The 15,933-nt window shown below is 32.6% G+C and overlaps 3 protein-coding genes and 1 non-coding gene across 4 annotated transcripts; 3 read left to right on the forward strand and 1 right to left on the reverse strand.

Moving 5' to 3' along the window:
* Positions 1-3,232: 3,232 nt before the first annotated feature.
* On the forward strand, positions 3,233-7,495 carry LOC118053363 (UNC93-like protein 3). Its single transcript, XM_073410236.1, has 11 exons — positions 3,233-3,411; positions 3,486-3,724; positions 3,806-3,969; positions 4,102-4,165; positions 4,249-4,362; positions 4,508-4,552; positions 5,443-5,693; positions 5,845-5,935; positions 6,379-6,491; positions 6,613-6,736; positions 7,154-7,495. The coding sequence occupies exons 2-11, from the start codon at positions 3,545-3,547 to the stop codon at positions 7,334-7,336; spliced, it is 1,329 nt and encodes a 442-aa protein (XP_073266337.1). The 5' UTR covers positions 3,233-3,411; positions 3,486-3,544; the 3' UTR covers positions 7,337-7,495.
* Positions 7,496-7,714: 219 nt separating this feature from the next.
* On the forward strand, positions 7,715-8,528 carry LOC118053364 (uncharacterized). The gene has a single exon (XM_035064593.2). It carries the CDS (start codon positions 8,006-8,008, stop codon positions 8,357-8,359), a length of 354 nt encoding a protein of 117 aa, XP_034920484.1. The 5' UTR covers positions 7,715-8,005; the 3' UTR covers positions 8,360-8,528.
* Positions 8,529-9,512: 984 nt separating this feature from the next.
* Positions 9,513-12,973, reverse strand: LOC118053365 (short-chain dehydrogenase TIC 32 B, chloroplastic). Its single transcript, XM_035064594.2, has 8 exons — positions 12,666-12,973; positions 12,114-12,345; positions 11,944-12,023; positions 11,660-11,813; positions 11,461-11,539; positions 10,088-10,172; positions 9,909-9,955; positions 9,513-9,816 (listed from the first exon to the last, which is right to left on the reverse strand). Exons 1-8 carry the CDS (start codon positions 12,781-12,783, stop codon positions 9,643-9,645), a joined length of 969 nt encoding a protein of 322 aa, XP_034920485.1. The 5' UTR covers positions 12,784-12,973; the 3' UTR covers positions 9,513-9,642.
* Positions 12,974-15,160: 2,187 nt separating this feature from the next.
* TRNAR-UCU (transfer RNA arginine (anticodon UCU)) lies at positions 15,161-15,233 on the forward strand. The gene has a single exon. It is a non-coding gene; the product is annotated as a tRNA-Arg (tRNA).
* Positions 15,234-15,933: the final 700 nt, after the last annotated feature.

A 15,933-nucleotide genomic window follows, 5' to 3' on the forward strand; every position in this document is an offset into this window, starting at 1 on the left:
TGATCATAATCTAAAATATTGAATGTTAAGCGTCACATCAATCAAAACTATATGTTATACATATATTTATTGTGGTTTAACTCTTGATTTTTCAAAAAACAAAAACAATAAATAAGTAAGTTTTTATGAGTCGCATAAAATTTTAGATCTTGTTTTGAAAAGCATATATTTAATTAAAATATAAAAATTATTTTAGTATTTTTCTCAATAAATATGTGTTTAGTTTTTAATGAATAGTAATTATTTTCATTTATATATTTTTAATAAGACATATCATTCCATTAATATTTTTAATTTATTTGACAAAATATTTTATAACTTCTTTGTAAGAAAATATTTTTTTCAACCGAAACACAGGTTGTTTTTAAACAACATTTAATGATTTTGTTTTTTATAAATAAGTGTTTAATTTTTAAATAGGAGTTAGTTTTATTTATTATTTTTAATGAGACTTGTCATTCCACTTGTCAAAACCTAATAATGGATCCCCGAAATTATTTTATAAAAAAAATAACAATACATTTTTTTATTTATTTTATTTCAAGAAAATAAAACACTAAAAATCTAAAATCCAAAAATATTTTTGAGACAATAGTTAATAAACCTTTGAACCTCAATAGACCAGTGATACTAGAAAAAATAGTCAGATTGTGGTATTTTTTATAAGATAAGAAGAAGGACTTAATTTAAAATAAAGTTTAAGGTTAAAAACTAATTTAACAAAAAATAGAAGAATTAATTAAGTTTAAAGACTTAATTAAAATCCTAATAGGTTTAATTGTTTAATTAAGAACTTAATTAAAGCAAAATTAAGTCTAAAAGTCAGTTGGGCCTAAAATTAGAATAATTAATTAATTTCAATGACTTAATTAATTCCCTAATGGATTTTAAGGACCAATCAAGGACTCAATTAAAGAAAAATTAAGTTTAAAGGCCTGGTTTGGATCAATTTGCAAAGATTTGAAGATTATGAACACAGTTGAAATTTTAGAAAACCAAATTGGTGTAACCATGGGTTCAATTGCAATAAATTTGAAGTTTAAAGGATAATTGAGAGTCAAATTTTAAAAAATCAAGGTCAGGGACCTTTTTGCAAAGAGTGTGTGACATTTGAGGCTATATCAAACCTTTTCTAAGGATTATATTGAAGAAAATTAAAGTTTAAGGCTTAATCGATGACTAAATTGAACAAACTAGAAACCAATGACTGCTTTGTAAAAGGCACTAGACTATAAGGATCTTAATTAATTTTCAACACGGTTCTTATTGCACAAAACTAATCAGTTTTGTCTTAATCAAGAATGTTTAAACTTAAATTGAAACAATAAAGACCAAATTAGAATTTTTCATATCCTAATTAGAAAAACCTATTTTTTAGGGTTTATAGGTTGAGTGGCACGTCGTGTATCCTTGTTTTATTGTATTCTCCGGCTAAGAAGACTGACCAGGATGCCACCTCAAGCGAATAAATGTGGCATCTCTGACCATATCAGGGTTTTAATCGCCACCAATAAACTAAAAAACATCTTATTTACAATGACGAGGCACTTCCATCAAATATTTATAACCTATTTGTTTCAACGAATCAAACAACATCTTGTTCATAATCAGTTACTTTGCACTAACAAATTGAAGTTTATCAAGGGCCAATATTCTAAGCAATGAATGTAGAGTTATGAATCTCCAAATCAAGTATACTTTGTTTTCATAGGTAGAGATGCATCCATTCTACATGGTTTAGGTAGACCAATGATATAATTATCTCACAACTATCATGATGACTTCGTCAAAGTAGCAAACTCAATCAGCCATGTTTGAAGAAGAAAAACTTTTTTGACTGACTAGTCTTTTTTTTATCAAATTGAACCCGCGAGATGATAAAAATGAACCATAATATTTTTTTATATGAAGGTTAAGAAAGGATGGACAAGAATCTTCCACGAGCTATTTTTTTCCCCTTCAAAACCATCATAGTATTAACAATGACTCTTTTGGATTTTTGTTATAAGAGAGCAGCTGCTCCCTTAGAAAAAAAAAGACGAGGTTTTTGAAAAGAAAATGTAGGGAAAAAACAAATGAAATACCAAAAGAATTGAAAAAAGAAATCCTATAACTAATTTAAGAGATAAACTAGAGAGAATGTTTACCAAATCGAGAGAGAAACAAAATTTAGACTAGTTAGAGGTGAAGATCAAAGTGAAATAAACCAAGGATCCAAATGGTATATTTTATTTACAAGATATACCCTTAAGCCTTGGCAGGGAGCGCTGCTCAATAAGCATTTTTTTTTTTACGTGCTGATTTAACTTATAAATCAATGTTTAGATCATTATACACACATAAAAACACTCGTGCGAGGACTGTTATTGTTGTTGATGTTGTCAACATTAGATGTAATGAAGGTTTCATGTTTAAGATATTATTATTTCATCAATTAATATGTATATACAAGTTTATGACAATTTATGCAAATCAATGTTTGATGTGTTATGAATGTTAATTCAATGATATTTTTTCAGCTTAAGAGATGTTTTATCAAATTTTTAACTAATTTGGTTACATGCTTTGATTGTTGAATCATTTAGAAAGTTTAGTTTTAAGTTTATATTTTTGTTATTCTGGCTGAGTTATGTTTTTGAAACCTGAAAATGTGGCAAATTAATGGTTTCTAATTGTTAGATTTCAATGTATGGTAGGGCTAGGAAACCCAGCCCATATGACTGTGCTGCACATTTTCTTCATAAGATTATATTTGACATGTCTTATTTTTATTAAAATTTTTTTTTTTTTTTTAAGGTGTGCTTATCAAATAAGACCGTGTTTGGTAATTTGCTTTTGTGAAAATGGGAGCATCATTTTGTTTCTTGAGCAACCCGTAAGTTTTCTATAAAATAAGTTTTTTTTTTATAGAAAAAAACAATTTAGATGGAAAGTTTTAAAAATAAATAAACAGTAACTCTTAATTAAGATTTATTAAAATTTAATGGTAAAATTGATAAAAAAAAAAAGATCGAATATAAAACTGAGATTGTCTCTGTGAAAAAAGTTGGATGAATGATGTCATTTTTTATTTTTTAAAAGTATTTTTAATTCATTATTTTTATTTAAAAATTAATATTAAAAATAATAAAAAATATTTTTTACAAAAACAATTGCACACACACTTTATAGTTTTTAAAAACTCAAATCATTTTGATTCTCAAGAAATCGTTAGAAAAAAAAAAAAAACAGATTCTGTCTGATTCTCTCTTTTTTTTCTCCTCCTCCTCCATCTCATCGGCGATCAAATCAAATCATATGTAAATATAAATATATACATAGCCATAAATAAAATTAAATCCAAATCTCCCAACTCTTTCACTTGTCGTCTTCTTCTAGCTCACAAAATTCCAGCCGGCGCTCCTCCTTCCAGTATTTGACTTCACTCTCTTGTACTCTTATCACTCCTTTCTTCTCTCTCTCTTTATATTTATATATATTTGTAGGAGGAGAAGAAGGAGAAGAAGAGACTCATTTAATAACAAGTCAAAAGAAAGGAAGAAAAATGGCCTCTATGGATAATAATAGAGACGAAGAGGAACCCTTTGTTGCTGCTGCTGCTTCTGTTGATAATTCGGAGACTCTTAGGAACCACACGAAAGATGTTCATATCTTGAGCTCTGCGTTTTTGTTGATCTTCCTTGCCTATGGTGCTGCTCAGAACTTAGAGACCACTCTCAATACTGTGAGGACCTTATATATTATATATAGATTTCCTTTGGCTTGAATTTCATCATTTTTAATTTTTTTTTCTTTCTTTTTTCAGAAGGATGATATGGGCACGATTTCCCTAGGGATACTGTATGTGTCTTTCACATTCTTCTCTTTAATTGCTTCTTCGGTGGTTCGATTTATGGGGTCAAAGAATGCTGTGCTTCTCGGCACTTCTGGTTATTGGTTGTTCATTGCTGCTAATTTGAAGCCCACTTGGTAATTACCGCTTTTCTTTTAATTTTGATCAACTTTATACATACATATGTGTGTGTGTGGGCGTGGCCTAATGACTGAATTTTGAATTTTGATTGAATCTGCTTACATATTGTCTAATTGTTTCCGTTAAAGGTATACGATGGTACCGGCTTCTTTGTACCTTGGCTTTGCTGCTTCAATAATATGGGTTGGACAGGTGCTAGTTGATTTTTCAGGATCATTTTTCTCTTACCATTATGCTTGTGTATGCTTCCTCACCGTAATATTATGGTCCACCAGGGTACATATCTCACTTCCACGGCACGCAGTCAAGCGAGAGATTACCACTTACATGAAGGAACTGTAATTGGCAACTTCAATGGAGAATTTTGGGGAATGTTTGCCAGCCACCAGGTGCCTTTTCCCTCTTCCTACAACTTTTTTGACAAATTTGGTTGCTTGCTTGTTTTTTAGCCAGAATGATTGAGTTTAATGGTGAATTCTAATTTGCTAAGCTTGTAAAGATCTGATATTCGCCCTTTTTCTTTTGATTTTGCAGTTTGTTGGAAATCTAATCTCTCTTGCTATTCTGAGAAATGGAACCGTATGTGCTGTTCTTCTGGTTCACTGTTTATTTACTTGTTTGGTTTTGCTCTTCTCTGGGAAATGGAACTGCAAGTGCTGTTCTTCTGGGTTCACTATTTATTTAGAGTGCCTTTGGCATGGCTTATGAAAAGTAACTTTTCCTTTGAGTCATGATTCAAAACTTGTTTTTCATTAACAACTTTCGACAAAAATAAATTAAGTTAGAGGTATGTTTGGTAAAATAAAATAAATAAATCCCAAAACAACACTTTTAAAGGGATATAGTATAAGTCAGAACCTTATTTGTTTATTTTTTGTTTTTTCCTCATTAATGGCAGTTTAAAGAACAAAAGACTGGACTTTTTACCATTACGAAGCTTTGACGATTGATTGTTTTCTTTCATTTGGTTTACAAAAAAGTTAATTTTGCATATCTAAGAGAATCTTTACTTTTTATAGAATAAAATAAGTCAATAAGGTGCTCATGGAAAATTGCTCCTTGCTGGTAAGTACCAAGCAGGTTGAAGATGAAAAGTGGTTTTGGACAAAACTATAAATTAGATTTTTCAAAATATTTAAAAAAAAAAAAATATATATATATATATATATATTTATTTTTTTATGTATATATGACAAGTAGAATCCTGGACAATCTTCATTTTGTACTTGGGGTCTTTTGTTAAGTAATGGTAATCTTCATTTCATAAAATATAAATGATAAATATACTTTATTTATTATTGAGATCTTTTGTTAAGCGGAGATCTTGGGTCATTGTCCAAGTGACTCTTAGCTTAAGCAGGCTCTGGTAAGTAGTGGTAATAAGTTACATTATTCTGTTGTCATGTCATGTCATGCAGATGGGGGCTTAATACATTTCTTCTGATCTCATTTTCTTGCACATATTGCAGGAGGGAAGTACCAGCGGTACAACTTTATTGTTCACTGTGTTTCTTTGTAGTATGACCTTAGGTACCATATTAATGTGCTTCTTAAGTAAAAGGGTTGATGGAGGAGTGGAGGGCCCTAAAGAGTCTTCTGTCAGTTTATATTCTTCTCTAACATCACTGTCGAAGTCAGTTATCACTCCTTTGCTTGATGTACGCATGCTATTGATCATCCCCTTGATTGCATATTCAGGATTACAACAAGCATTTGTATGGTAAATATACATTGAACTAGAGATTATCTTATGGCTATCAATCTGAAAGAGAAGCAACTACTAGATTGGGATGGCCGAACTAGTATTCTTCCTTCCTTTTCCCTTTAACTTTGTATTCTTTTGTTAATCATGGAGCATGTTTTCATTTTAGGGCTGAATTCACCAAGGAAATTGTAACTCCAGCACTTGGTGTGTCTGGTGTTGGGGGTTCGATGGCAGTATACGGTGCTTTTGATGCAATAGTAAGTTCCATAGGATTGTTTTGTTTTATTGTTTCTCTTATTTCAGTTGCAACAGCTTGCTGTAGTGCCTTGGTTGATTCCTATGCATCAGATCCGCAAGTCTTTCCACCTGTCCTTGTTCCTGCAAAAATTGTAGAATAACCAAATATGTGCTCTCCCTTGGACCATAATGCGCATCATAGATGCGAAAAGAATTTCTTCCTTTGCTTCTCTGTACTAATTGAATAATCAATAATCATATTCTTTTGAGATTGAATTGGAACTTCTCTTAATTACTACTATGATGTGCCGATAATTGATTTGGGTCTGTCATAGGGATCAAATTATAATATTCTATGCTTGCTAAAAAAAGGCAGAATCCCGTGCAAACTGATGTTGCTTTTAATTATTTGACTGAGTGATGTAGATATTTAGTCTAAACTTGTTATTGGAACTTGTCTCAGTGTTCCCTCACTGCTGGAAGACTCACCTCTGGTATTTTTTCAATCACGTGGATTGTCTCTGCTGGACTTTTTCTTCAGGCTGTTGTATTTCTCTGGATTCTGCTTAAATACAGGTATTTTGATATCTGCTTTTGCAGTATTGCTGTACTAAAGGTCTGGGGAAAAATGAAGTTCTCTACTATTTAATTTGAAGTTCATCTTTCCAATTTACAATTCAACCTTGCCATATTGCAGTTTAACTAGTGGGGTACTTGGCATTGTATACCCACTTCTCATGGCAGCCATGTTGGGCATTGGTGATGGAGTACTCAATACACAACTTAGTGCTTTGCTTGGAATACTTTTCAAGCATGATACGGTATCCATTAACTCTATTTATTTAATAGATCATCTCTTCCTTTTGTTGTGAGTTTTGCTCTGCAAGAGTCATAGCCTCTTCTTAATGTCTCTGGATTAGTAAAAGATTTGGTGTTCTACACAAATTCCAGGGGAGAAGATATCAATTTGTTGAATAACTTTTGTTTCTGTTGTGTATTCTGCCCAGAACTTGGTTTCTTTACACTTTTATTATTCTTTCATATGCTCATACAATTCTACCCTTGTTACTTTGATGGTTATACAATGTCAGGCACACACCTGTAATTAAACCTAACTTTATCTTCCATGAAATAAATAGAGCTTCTATGAAGTGCAATCCCCTGTAAATACTGTAATTCATTCAATGTTCTAAGCAGTTTTGCAATCCAACTTTTGGTATTGATTTTTTCTGTGACAGGAAGGAGCATTTGCACAACTCAAGGTCTGGCAAAGTGCTTCCATTGCAGTTGTGTTCTTTATCAACCCATACATCTCGCTGCAGGTGATGGTGGCCATTATGCTTGCAGCACTGTTTGTAGCAGCAGGTGGATTCTTGGTATTGAGTCTACGGATACAGAAAGCTTTCTCCTCCCCGAGTTGATGGTGGCTATTATGCTTCTCTTTTCTTTTGAATTTTTCATGTCATGCTTTGGTGATTTCTCTAGCCGTGGCATTTTTCTGTAAAACATATATTTTACCACTTTGTAAAATGATAGTTTGCTTCAAACTGCAGTATAACGACAAGGGTCATGAAAAACAATCACATTTCAATAGCTGATTCAGCTCCTATCCTGAATCAATAGGCTGGTTATTGCAATGGCATTAATCGTATCTGAGAACAACTCCATCAGACTCTATGTTGCACATTTCTGTGGAAAACAAAAATTTGATCCTACGATCCCAGATAATGAGAAGGGAAGTGTTTATTGCGCTTTCCAGGGCAATTAGAACACGGTTTATGTATCCACTTGATGACGTCTTTACAGACGAACATGAAACCAGCTCTTCACGTATGGACAGGTGACACTCCCTGCCATAGATAGAGTGGTTCTGTTAAATCCGAGCTCATCAGCTCCATCTCGCAAGTCAAAAGAACTGACTCACGTCTCATCTTCTTAATTTATTAATGTCAGCTGCATTAGGTCACTTGCTTAAACGACAATATCCCCTCCAGATGATACAAGTGGTTGAGGTTAGGTCACTATAATTCTCTCCCCCAATTATATATTAACAGTATCTCTCAGCTGCAGTATTTTCAAACCCTTTATTGATGATGTCTCTCCCCTTAACGTCTCTCCGCCATCGGCTTTCATGGCCTCTGGTACTCTATTCTGCTACATGGACGTCTCTCCTGACGCTGACTGTGGCAGTGGCCTCGTTCTCCCCCGAGCTTGCATTTGTATCAACGATATCTTCGTTTTCGCAAGGGTGTGAACAAGAGGGGACTGTTAGGGTTCCACTAGACGTGCCGGGAGAGGTCATGTGCTTGCCCGCTCACCTCTTCAAAAGGTCTACTGTGACCGATTCCATTGTTTCTCTCCTCTTTGCAGCGCTAGTGGTTGCTGTCTCAGCCTGGGTGGTTCGAGCCATAGGCCTGTGGGAGGACGATGAGGCCACCCTCTAAGCATTGTTTTCCTCTTTGGATGAGCAGACTAAAAGCATTCCCCCATTCATCATATATAAATCAGATAGCTGAAAATAGGATGATGGCTCGAGCATTCATTAGGTTTTAAAGCTGTTGTTATTATTGTTGTTGTTGTTGTTGTTGTTGTTGTTATTGTTGTTGTTGATGATGATGATGATGATGATGATGATCAATATTGCTTGGACAATTTCTATTTAAGAATTCACATGAGATTTGAGATGTCTGGAAAGCTGTTGATCCGGACAAGGATGCGAGTTCTTCGATCAAATAATTCCAGTACTACTGCACCGTGACATGCATGCGTTTTCACTGTGATTTTTTCAAGGTTAAATTACAGAACACAAGAACACTTTTGTAATTTAGTTTTGGAGGAGGGCGAAATACAAATGTATTGATCCAAAATAAATTAACTCTTAATTAAATTATTAACGTACGAATATGAAATTTCTCCTACTTAAATTCCTCCATTATAATACATGGAAGACAGGCATGCTCTATCAGTAAATATCACTGGTTATTTAGCAAAAACTTGGATTGTTTTCATTCAAACAATAAAAGGAGTTCTGTAAATAAAAAGGGAAAAAAGAAAGAGACAATTTTTTTTTATTTTTTTGTTCAAAAAACACCTTGAAAAAACCCGCAAATCCTATAATTTGATTATTTTTTTAACTTCAGAAAGAAGTATGTGAAAATTATACTTTGTGTGTGTATCTTATTTCTATCATAACTATGATTAAAACCGTAGCTTCACCATCGTCACCTCCACCAGCATCATCTGACCTATTATATAATACTGGTGCTGTCAGCACCAGCATTTGCAACCAACACAACACAATCTTTATTTCCGTAATTGTCTTGCAGCATTATTGTACTATAATAAATTTTTTATCACTAAATAATGTGAACAAAAACACACGTTTTTAAATTAATAATTAGATTGAATACGTATGGCAATTGATAATTCATTTTATCACTAAATAATTAGCAAAACAATTCCATATATATACATATATATAGTGATAAGCTGTTTTGCAAAACAGTACTGCATCAATTTTAGAGGAAAGAATAAAACCATTTTGATTAAAATTAAAAGGAGGAAATTCAAGTATTAATCAGATGTCAACTTGACCTCTGAAACCAATGAGCGAGTTTTACTGCTTTAATTATCACACCACACAAAAGTACATTGTAGAGGAAGGGAGAGAGAGGCCAGTAAAACGGAGAAGCCTTAAGGCTCGGTAAACCTAAGCATTTATTTATCTTCAAGCTTTTGAAACAGAAGTAATCAGATTGTTGCTGAAGTCCCACAGTTTCCTTGCCAAAGCTTCATCTCTAGCAAATGCACTGGGCTCCAAGCCATTGCAGTCCACATGGTATTTACCAGCAACACCTTTCAAGCTCGGGTGCAACGCGACGTAGCATGTTGTGGCTGCCCCCTGAGATCATCAGCAACAGGAAATTAAATATAAATAAAAGAAAAAGGGATGACACTGTTTACTAAAAAATGAAAAACAAAGATCGACGCTACCTGAGGCACGTTCTTCCATAAGAAAAACGAAAGGAACTTCAAAGTTCCTGCCCATAATCATAATAATAATAATGATGATGATGAAGAAGAAGAAGAAGAAGAAAGAAGAAGCATCAGGTCACTATAACACAAGAAAAAAGCTTTTGGAGAGGAACATAGAGGGTATAATTAAGACATACTCATTAAAATTGCAGAGTGTTTGAAGAGATTTGTCATAATCAACCCTGGATGGACTGCATTTGCGGTAATGTTCACACCCTCTTCCTGCGTGTTACAGCATCGAAGAAAAAGGCGTCAGAATTCTCTAAGAATTTGCAATAGAATTCAAATTCATAGTTTACTAATTGATAATTCCCACTCTATATATACATATAGCTAGAACTATATATGTATATATGGAGTGACCAAATCTGCCTCCTTTCGAGTTTTCTTTCTTTACAATAATATTTATATATTTTAAGGAAAATACAATTTTCATCAAAATAAAAATCCCTAAGATGTTAAACAAACATGCCAGTGAGTATTAATTATGAGTAAAGCTCATGTCTACAGGTGCGGAGCCAGTAATATTTGATAGGGATGGTCAAAATTAATATAATAAAATAATTAAAATAATTATTTATTTAAAATAAAAAATATTATACTATTTCATATTCAAATACTAAATAATAATAAAATTTTAAATGTTTTGCGGGACCCGGATCCCGCTCTAGTTCCGTCCCTGTCAATATTAGTACATAGAATTCTATAAGAACCTATATGTTTTTTCATAATAAAATCTATTTTTATAATTTGAGATGAAAAATCTGTCTTCATAATAAAATCAAAACTAGAGATATGATTTTCAGGTTAGTTACTTTATTCTATTTTGCATTAGGTTAAGACTTTGTGCTATATATATATAAACTATTTTTACTTGTTCATTAATTTATTTATACTTTTTTTGTGGTTGGGAGGTGGGTGGACTGGGACGAGATTGGGTTTCATCCAGCTTTTTAAATTAATTTTATAAAAATAAAATTAAAATCTAACAACTAAACTGTAATCCTGTGAAATCGACTCATGATTTATCTAAAAATCTAGCCCAACAGAATGAATCAGATGACACTCAACTTGTCGAGGAAATCGCCTTTCATAGCCGTCCATTTTATGAATTTTTGCTTCTATCATGTCGGATCTCTAAGCCTATAGTTGTTCTCTGTCTTTTCTGGGCGGAGAGTCCAAGGTGGTTTCTTAGTTGGTTTTGAAAATGTTTTTTTATTTGAAAATATATTAAATATTTTTTAAATTTTGTTTCTTTTTTAGCCCACGCTGCTAAAACAAACTGCTCTGAACCTTCAGTTGTTTCTTGTTTAACACCTACGCCAGGATGACGCATAGCTACGGCCCAACGACAGATTACCTTCTCCGGATTCATGACCCCAGAACATCTCACAGACATGCTCCATACGGAGCAATCTGAGAGCAAAGTTCTTGGATATTCTTAATTTGGAATTTAATATTCTTCTCGTTTATGAGCAAGGTGGAAGCAGACCGCAACTTCAGTGTTTACCTGAAAGCGACGAGAAAACTCTTTGGCATGCAGTATGTTTGCCAGCTTGGATTGGCCATAAGCCCTTTTGTCAGAGTATCTGTAGCAGAAACAAGAGCTCAGACACCATTGAAAGCATGGTTGGGATAAAAATGTGCTAATCGTAAATAAATATTCATGGGAAAAAAAATCAACATCACTTGTAGAAAAAGCAACCTACCTCTTCTTGTCATTAATATTATTGAACTGGATCCCATCTTTGTAAGTGTGAATGTGGGCGACTGATGACAAATTCACAATCCTCCCCTCGACACCCGTGGTTCTTGAGGTGTCTTTCATTTTGTCAAGGAGCAGATTTGTCAAGAGAAAATGACCTGATGATTAATGGTGCAAATTGATTGGTTGTAATTAACAGCGTTGGATATTTTGTGGTAGGGAAAAAAACAACAATACCAGCCAGCGCTAATCAAGTCTTAATCTATACATAATCGTACAGATACATACCCAGGTGATTTGTGGCAAATTGCATCTCTATTCCATCTTCTGAGAGCTGGTAGGGGCAAAACATGATGCCAGCATTGTTTCTGAAACATAAAAAAGAAATCTTGCATGTATCAGGCTGGCAGGAGTACCTGGATATATCTGGATTTTATAACAAGAGAGCGAGAGATCACATTAAGATGTTGAGAGGCAGATCGAGAGCATTGAAGTTGTCAGCGAATTCCCTAATGGATTTGATAGAGGACAGATCAAGTTTTAGGACATCAACACGGGCATTTTCATCCTCTTTAAGAACAAGTTGTTTAGCTTCGTTTGCAGCTTCCATGTTCCTGGCAGCAATAATGACATGGGCTTTACGTAAAGCCAGCACTCTTGTCGTCTCCAAACCAATTCCACTTGCTCCACCTGCATCCAAATTCATAAGCGATCATTCACAGCCGACAAAAACACGATGATCGAGGTCACAGTTCCTGACAAATTCTTAGAGAATACTTCAAAATCCTTTCAAGATAATTTGCACATGAGAGTTCATACCTGTAAGAAAAAAAAATTAAAGCTGGCAGTGGATCAGAAATCAGATAAGCCAACCAAACAAGCAACAGAGACAACAACAAAAAATATTCTTTCTTGAAAAAAAAAAAACACTCTCTATCGCAGTAAAAAACACGTAATTGGGAATTGAACCATACAAATGAAATACTGAAATGCAAAAAGCATACAAATACCAGTGATAAGGACAGTAAGATTGGAAGCATCGATCCCCTGTGTAACCTGCTCAGCAGTAGAAGCCGATCCAAACCCACTAGGACCAGGCCTTCCCGTCACTAACGAGAAGAAACTCATTTTTTTGTTTGCAAATCAATCTGAAGTTGACAAAACCCAGAATAAGACTTCTATATTTGGATGAAGAAGGAGAAGAGTTGTACAGGGGAGAGAAAGGGAGCAGGTTTTTGCCTTTTTTTCAAAGAATGGGAATAAAATGCATGAGATTAAGAGGCTTGTGGTTTTTTAGGTGATGAGTAGAGGGATTTTTATGGAGAAGACGATGGCACATTAAATAGCTGTCGGTATAGACAATAGAGCTTTAATGCCCCCACCAATCCCTCAACTATTTTATACCTTCCTCCACGCCATGACTGACCTGTCTTCTGGGCCCGTAATTTACCATTTTTTATTCTTTTTGATATAGTAAAAATTCTGGAAAAATAATATTTGTTGAAAAGGTACTTTAAAAACAGACAAAGCCGTGCTTATCGAAAATCATTTTCGAGCACTTGAGGTCTTGACCTAGCGGTTGAAGGGATTTATTTTCTTTCTCTATATCTTAGGTTCAAACCTCATCGTGCATGTCTGTCACTCCCACGATGCCTTACATGCTCACTAAGTTTGCAGGATGTTCATTGAGTTGTGGAATTAGTTGTGGTGCACACAAGCTAACCCGGACACCCACGTAAATAAAAAAAATATATCATTTTCATACCCGATCTTTATTCTTGATAGGGGTTATGTAGTCATGTTTTTAAATATATATCTTTTATAAATTAATTAATCTAAATAAAAATCAATTTAAAATTTTATAAAGATCTAATAACAAAAAAATAAAATTCAAGATTTAATGATTAAAAAAAAAGAGAGATAAGATGATGTGACGTTAAAAAAATTAAAAAGATAAAAGGCAAAGGAAAAATCACTGGGACACATTGGAGCTTTATTTTTTACACACTCCGTATTGTTAAAAAGATCTCGGCGATGCAATTCTAACTACACATTGAAAAAACACAAAATAAATTCATAATTAACTCTAAATTAATCTTGAATGAAAATCCTAATCAATTAGGATTTTGTTTGGTAGTCTTTCAAAGTCCTGTTACAATCATCTTGTTGAGATATTTCTAACGACATTAAATATATGAAAAACATAGCTATAGTATGTCCTCATTGAACTTTTTTATTCTTGTTTCCCTTCCCTCTTTCTCTCTCGTGATATATTAATTTATCTCTTTTTTTTTAGTCGTATATCTTGAATCTTATTTCTTGACTATTGATTTTTTATAAAATCTTAAATTAACTTTTATACATGTTAATTAACTTGAATGAAACATGAATTTTGGCGATTGTGTTCAAATTGTGACATTTTCCTAATATTTTTCTAACATGTATCATTTTTTCATAACTTTTATCAAATTATATCAAAATGGTAAAAGACCTGCTATTTTCACCTCTTTTTTGCTCTAAAACTTTATTCACTTTATTATTAGTTATTTAATGAAAAATAAATATTTGGGGAATTTATGGTGACTAGAAGTACGTGCTTGATACTTGTAAAAGATTTTTTCGATAAATTTCAGGACTCTCTTGATAATTAAGTTGGTAATTATTTGAGAGAAAACACAATAATATTACAAAAATAAATGCTTACAAAATTGATTATAAATTAAATATTTAGATGTTTATTTGAAACTATAATAACTTGATAAAAAAACAACCAAAATAAATTAAATAAATAATAAAAAAAAACTGCAAGATTCATTATTTATATGAAGCGTGAAATTGATCTAGTTGGTTTAATTATTTTGTTAATCTAAATGAAAAACTCTATCGAATAATCATTAAAATGTTTTTTTAGCAGGAAAGTCAATAACCACTAGATGCACCGATGGGCCCTGTGTGTCTATACACGCGCGCGCGCGCGAGGAAAGTCAATAGCACGTCTCTAATACATGGAATTGTTCCTCGTTATTTTGTTTTTCTATATAGAGAATCCTTTTGTGGTATCTAGTGGCCAACACCACATTCGTCTTTTACTAAGCTTTTCAATAAATTCATCTCTGTGATTTTTTTATTGCTTTTCTTTATTTCTCTTGGCACAAATCTATTCTTAATTTTCTTATATCTTTTCATTTTTCATTTACTTAAAAGGGGATTTTTTTTTTCCGGTTAATATTGAAACTATCATGTGCATGCACATGGCCATTAAATTTAATAAAATTAATTCATGGAGAGTATATTAGAAAAAAAAATAGAAAAGTTATATTTATTATTTTCTTACCAGATGTTCTATTTTACCATCTCAAGAATATTCCCGACAGTGTCTATATCAATGGGTGCTGCGTGCTGGCATAAAATACCAACGGAGAACTGTTTATACATCTCCAACTGAAAAAGATAACTGTTAAAATTATAAATATATATATTATATATTCTACCGTTTCCAACAAAGGCGCCCGTGGCCTAATGGATAAGGCGTCTGACTTCTAATCAGGCGACTGTGGGTTCGAGTCCCACCGGGCGTGATGTTTTTTGAGAAATATGGCCGTCTTTTTTTTTTTTTTTTTTTGAGAAATGTTATAGCTTCTTCGCAATCTGGTCGCAACGTATCCTTTTTATTTCATGAAAGCTCCCAAACAAATTTTATTAATTTATGTTTGAAGGCCAGATATTGAGCAATGGGCCCAGTCTATGATAACTCATATGATTGATTAAATAAGAAAAGGGATTAGAATGAAGATAAGAAGAAAAAATAAGGATCAAACTATGAGTGTGGCACGTGTGGCTGTGCAAAAGAAAGAAAAAGAAAAAAAGAAAGGGTTTGTTCACCACCACAAAATTGTTTTTCTTTTCCATTTCCATTTTTTTTCTTTTTCTAGATTTTTTTTCCAACATAAAATTAGAAAACATGTTTATTTATTGAGAATGAAGACAATTTTTTTTTTTCATAAAAGAATGCATCAAGATTAAAAATACTTTTTCTAAAAATCAAATACATAATTTATAACCGTCATTTTAATATTTTTCATTCATGATGATTTAGTTATAAAATATTAGTTTTATTTCATTCAAATTAAAAATTATCATGAAAAAGCTATATATTAACTACAAAAAATAATATTTATATTAGATTTATAACAAAAATTAAAATGGTGACACTAAATAAAAAATAATTTTAGTTTCTTTAATTGCTAAAAATTGTTTTATATATAAGAAATAATTTAT

Source organism: Populus alba, chromosome 6 (assembly GCF_005239225.2).
Source record: "Populus alba chromosome 6, ASM523922v2, whole genome shotgun sequence".
NCBI classification, from domain to species: domain Eukaryota; kingdom Viridiplantae; phylum Streptophyta; class Magnoliopsida; order Malpighiales; family Salicaceae; genus Populus; species Populus alba.

Coding starts and splice junctions, on each gene's coding strand:
- LOC118053363 (XM_073410236.1), top strand. CDS start 3,545: ATGGCCTCTATGGATAATAATAGAGACGAAGAGGAACCCTTTGTTGCT. Junction 3,970..4,101: donor GCTAATTTGAAGCCCACTTG/GTAATTACCGCT, acceptor TTTCCGTTAAAG/GTATACGATGGTACCGGCTT. Junction 4,553..5,442: donor CTATTCTGAGAAATGGAACC/GTATGTGCTGTT, acceptor CACATATTGCAG/GAGGGAAGTACCAGCGGTAC.
- LOC118053364 (XM_035064593.2), top strand. CDS start 8,006: ATGATGTCTCTCCCCTTAACGTCTCTCCGCCATCGGCTTTCATGGCCT.
- LOC118053365 (XM_035064594.2), bottom strand. CDS start 12,783: ATGAGTTTCTTCTCGTTAGTGACGGGAAGGCCTGGTCCTAGTGGGTTT. Junction 12,346..12,665: donor TCTTACTGTCCTTATCACTG/GTATTTGTATGC, acceptor ATTTGGATGCAG/GTGGAGCAAGTGGAATTGGT. Junction 11,814..11,943: donor ATTTGCCACAAATCACCTGG/GTATGTATCTGT, acceptor ATTAATCATCAG/GTCATTTTCTCTTGACAAAT.